The following is a 5,261-nucleotide window of genomic DNA, read 5'->3' on the forward strand; positions in this document are numbered from 1 at the left end:
AGTGACTCATATATATTTAACCTGAGTAGCGAAAGACGGCGGTGGGTTTGAAAACGATTTGCGGGGAGTCCGGTGTTCTCACGGCGCTAGTGAGCCTAGCCCCCGGCTCGCTAACGAGCTAGTGGTTAACAGACGTTTCCGAAAACGTCGGAGCGCTTTTGAAAATATGTGGTGTCCTGGTAAACTGAGCAGATATTTGAGGTTTACACAGCTACATTCTCACCTGAAAATATGTTAAATGTTTATTTTGTGACCCAGAAAGAATAATAAGAGTAATATTAAAACTAACTAGCTGCCGCCATTGTTGGAAACTGAGCTGGGCTGCGCTATGAATTCTGGGACACAGCTGCTTCTTCTTCGGGGTTTAACGGTAGCTGACATCCTTGTACATGCAATGCTGCCATCTTCTGTTTCAGTCCGTTATTACACTCTTAAATCCTGCCACTTATTCCTCTTACAAAGCTTCAAACGACGCGTCGACTATTAAATCAGTCGTCGACGATTTTGATAGTCGACGTAATCGTGACTAGTCGACAAATCGTGGCAGCCCTATCAGCAAGTGAAAATAAAATAAACAATAAAAGGTGAAGCAGCCGCTGCTGCTCCACATCGAAAGGAGTCAGCTGAGGTGGTTCGGGCATCTGACAAGGATGCCCCCTGGGCGCCTCCTGGGTGAGGTGTTCCAGGCATGTCCCAGCGGGAGGAGGCCCCGGGGAAGACCCAGGACACGCTGGAGAGATTATATCTCTCGGCTGGCCTGGGAACGCCTTGGTATTCCCCCGGATAAGCTGGAGGAGGTGGCTGGGGAGAGGGAGGTCTGGGCCTCTTTGCTTAGGCTGCTGCCCCCGCGACCCGGCCTCGGATAAGCGGTTGAAAATGGATGGATGGATGGAGGTGAATCAAATGGACCATTATGGCAAGGCTGGGATGGTCAATTTGGTAAAGTAAATCCGTTGGGCATCTTTCTTTGCCTTTAGACAATAATTCTGATGGCAAAAGAGCCAAACGGGACAGGCCAAAAAAAACAAAAACAAAAAAAACAAAAAAAAAAAATCCAATATACAGAATTATCACGTTCGTACAATATCAGAATCAGAATCAGAATCAGAATACTTTATTGATCCCTGGGGGAAATTATTTTTTGTTACAGTGCTCCATTTTAAACCAACATTAAGACAAGACAGACAATACGCTAACTAAGAATAGTACAATATATACATATATATACATACATACATACATAAGTCACTTATAAATAAATATTTGGAAAAGAAACATGTGTAGTTGTAGCAGCAAACAGTGTGTTAAGTGGATGCGTTGTACAGGGAGATGGCCACAGGCAGGAATGATTTCCTGTGTCGTTCAGTGGTGCTTTTCGGTAATCTCAGTCTCTCACTGAACGAGCTCCTGTGACTGACCAACATGTCATGGAGTGGGTGGGAGGTGTTATCCAACATTGTCTTTATCTTGGACAGCATCCGCCTCTCCGACACCACCTTGAGGGAGTCCAGCTCCATCCCCACAACATTGCTGGCCTTACGGATCAGTTTATTAAGTCTGTTGGCATCTGCGACCCTCAGCCTGCTCCCCCAGCATGCAACAGCATAGAGGATCGCACTGGCCACCACAGACTCATAGAAAATCCTCAGCATTTTCTGGCAGATGTTGAAGGACCTCAGTCGCCTCAAAAAATAGAGACGACTCTGGCCCTTCCTGTAAAGTGCTGTGGTGTTTTTAGCCCAGTCCAGTTTATTGTCAATGTGTACTCCAAGGTATTTATAGTCCTCCACAATGTCAACACTGACCCCCTGGATTGAAACAGGGGTCAAGTGTTTCCTGGTCTTCCTGAAGTCCACAATATAAATATTATATAGGCTACATCGCAGCTCCAGTCACGCTTCCATTACCGTCTTTCTCGTCTTTTCCCAGAGTAACAACCAAACAGGAGGATCTATTGGTTGGGACTGCTTAGCCTTGCACGCATTCTTATTTTAAACTTAATCTGGAATTCATTGCAAACTGTTTGTGTGGAATATGAATGACTAGATTTTGTTTTTCTACAAGAGTTAGTAAAAAACATCCGCATCTTTGTAGTGTATACAGCACTATAATGACCAGACCTAATTCTTTTGAAAACCTTACATCTTTCCACAGGTCTCAACTTCATCAGACATCACCTAGACACAGAGCTGGATGATGCCAGCGCAAACAGCAGCCTAACCGACTAAGATGATGGATCCATGGGGTCAGGAAAGCCAGAAGCAGGGGAGCTGGAGAGGTACCTTTCATGTCCATTCACTGGAGGTGTGGATCTATTGCATGGCTTTCCTCACATCCAGAAGCTGTCGATCAAAGTCAATACAGGTCTTCCTGCATCTGGAGCTTGTGAAGAACTTCTCAGTCATGCAGGACTCCTGTTCACTGCTAAACAGTTACAGCTTCACAGAAAGAACCTTGAGAGCAAACTGCTGCTGAAGCTTAACCATCACTTCACTGAGTGAAGAAATGGCACATTTTTGCTAAATATGCAGAAATAAATGCACACCCATACAATTTATGGTAAACTGAGCTCCCTTGTATGTACATGCGTTGAAGATGCCTCGTTCTGTTTTCTCTGAGGCTGCTGTGCCATTTGGAGCAAAATGAATATAAAGTTTACAGCAAATCTTGTCACTGGAAATTGTTTGCACTGTTTATATATTTATAGTATTTACTGTAGGTATTGGTGAAAAAAGCTTGGTTGAAAAATGTGAAAATGTGAAATCTCGAAATAAAAAATTTTGTGCCTCATTTTGTTGATCTTTTTACATATATTCCTTTTGAAAATACTCAAATTTGTATATTTATTTATTTTTGTTTGTCTGATAGCATTTATTTATAAAATCGGACATTTCAAACAGTTACTCGCTACTTGAGTAGTCTTTTCATCAAGTACTTTTTTACTCTTACTCGAGTAACTTTTTTGAAGACTACTTTTCACTTTTACTTGAGTAATAATATTTTAAAGTAATGCCACTCTTACTTGAGTACAATTTTTGGATACTCGACCCACCTCTGGCACAGAGTGAGCTGCCTTGGCAGAGATTTGGTGCTCTTCTTTAAAAATTGGATGCTTCACTTAATGATTGTGGACAATCTTGTTTTCTTCTCACATGAACAAGTAACGTCTCATTCAGTGTTGGAAAGACACTTTGTTGCACTGAGGTCTGCTTATTTTCAGTGTCTTGTACTTGTTTTTACACCTTGCAATGTTAAAGTTGGTCTTTGTGCTTGTTAGTGTTTGAAAGACACTTTCTTGCACTGAGGTCTGCTTATTTTCAATGTCTTGTACTTTTGTTTTTTACACCTTTTAATATTAACTGCCACTCTTTGCCTCCATCCTAAATTCCACATTTCTCAAGTTGAACTAGTTTATTCTACTCCACTGTGTAAGATTTAAGATCTCAGCTAAAAAGATTTTGTGTTGAAGTTGTGCAGTGCTAAGCAAAAGAGAGTGAAAAAGGTGAGATGAACCTCCAATGTTCAGCTCCTTGGAGGCTTAATTTGTCTGATAAAAACCTTCCACACACTGTAACTGCTCACTGTTTGCGTGATGGTGCATTTTTCAGTATTTTCCATTTATCCACCTTGTGCAATTTGTTTAATGAAACATTTTGTAGTTTTAAAAAAACATCAATGGATGAAGAATTAAATGTTACCTATATAACTTTTGATGGACATGTGGAAGTTAACAAATACAGATATGTTTATTTTTTTATTATGTTCACATTATATATTCTAATAACTTGCAGTAACTCTATTATTATATACCTCATTTTGATCCACAAAAATCTCCACAAACCTATGTACACTTTTATTGCAGCATTGCTACTGAATGTTGTTATTTACGCCACAACTATTTACCCAAAACTCCTGATTGACTTTTTATCTGAAAAACAAATCATATCATATTCAGCATGTCTCTTTCAGTTTTTCATAATTTATTCTCTAGGTTGTTCTGAGTTTTTTCTCTTGGCAGCCATGGCCTATGACAGATATGTGGCTATATGTAAACCTCTACAATATCCAACCATCATGAGAAAAAGCACTGTGAGTATTTTCCTGGTCATAGCTTGGCTTGTACCTGCTTCTAATATTGCCGTCCAAGCAATAGGAATGGCTAAAAGTAAACTGTGTTCCTTTCATTTAAAATCAATATTTTGTAACAATACAATTTACACTCTTCAGTGTGTAAAATCAGGGTTAGTTACTGTATTTGGAATTGTTAGTTATTTAGATCTCGTAGTATTTCCTATACTTTTTATAGTTTTCACATATACAAAAATATTTATAGTCACTTATCGCAGCTGTAAAGAAATTAAGAAAAAAGCTGCAGAGACCTGTTTACCCCACATGTTAGTTTTAATTACTTTTTCCTGTTTAGGTATCTATGATGTAATCATGGCTCGAATGGAAACAGATTTTCCAAAAACTGCACGCTTAATAATGACATTACAACTAGCTTTGTATCATCCTTTGTTTAATCCATTCATATATGGGCTTAAAATGAAGGAAATTTCTAAACATCTAAAAATCTTGTTTTGTCCACCACTGTTATAAATTTAATTTGTAGAATTTAAGCCTGTTAATAGCTGATAACATTTTTCTGGGTGCATGTTTATTGTAAATATGCCATAGTCTGTTTTACGATCATACTACTTATTTTTTTATAATTTTTTTTTGTATACTTACATAAACGCTAGAGTGGAAACTTTACTAAAAATTATATCCATGCTGGCAGGTACTATGTTAAATCTTCAAGAAAATTTTCTTCATTAGTTAATCGTATATATTGTTAATTGTTATATATAATTCAAAGTAAATGAGTAAAATGTTTGGAGTTTTCAGCTCTCCGTTCTCGTGAAAAAAAGGCTTTCCAGATTCATTTTAGACTTATAACCCTAAGTAGGCAAAATGAGGAAAAGCATTTTTTATTTGACTACAAATTGTACAAGTTACAAATTTGGCATTAACACTCACACCCAACACTTCAGACAGTTAGGATCAACAGTTAATTTAGATTTTCTCATCTAAATGCTTGAAAAATAATATCTGCAGGCAAGAGACAGTACACAGGGCTCTAGACTAACGTTTTGCCATGGGCGTACCGGTACGCCTAACGGCACAAAAGTTAGGCGCACACAAATTTTATAATAATTTAATATACGGTAATGTGTTTTTCTGGATACACTGTGCTTTTTCAGCATTCAAAGATTGATGAC

The 5,261-nt window shown here is 38.5% G+C and overlaps 1 protein-coding gene across 1 annotated transcript; it reads left to right on the top strand.

Moving 5' to 3' along the window:
- Window positions 1–438: 438 nt before the first annotated feature.
- Window positions 439–5,039, top strand: LOC113007440 (olfactory receptor 6N2-like). Its single transcript, XM_080290792.1, has 2 exons — window positions 439–584; window positions 895–5,039. The coding sequence occupies exon 2, from the start codon at window positions 3,508–3,510 to the stop codon at window positions 4,597–4,599; it is 1,092 nt and encodes a 363-aa protein (XP_080146918.1). The 5' UTR covers window positions 439–584; window positions 895–3,507; the 3' UTR covers window positions 4,600–5,039.
- The last annotated feature ends 222 nt before the right edge of the window (window positions 5,040–5,261 follow it).

Source organism: Astatotilapia calliptera, chromosome 16 (genome assembly GCF_964374335.1).
Source record: "Astatotilapia calliptera chromosome 16, fAstCal68.1, whole genome shotgun sequence".
Lineage (NCBI taxonomy): Eukaryota > Metazoa > Chordata > Actinopteri > Cichliformes > Cichlidae > Astatotilapia > Astatotilapia calliptera.

What these genes read in the sequence shown, in the direction of transcription:
- LOC113007440 (XM_080290792.1), top strand. Translation starts at nt 3,508, where the DNA reads ATGAACCTCCAATGTTCAGCTCCTTGGAGGCTTAATTTGTCTGATAAA.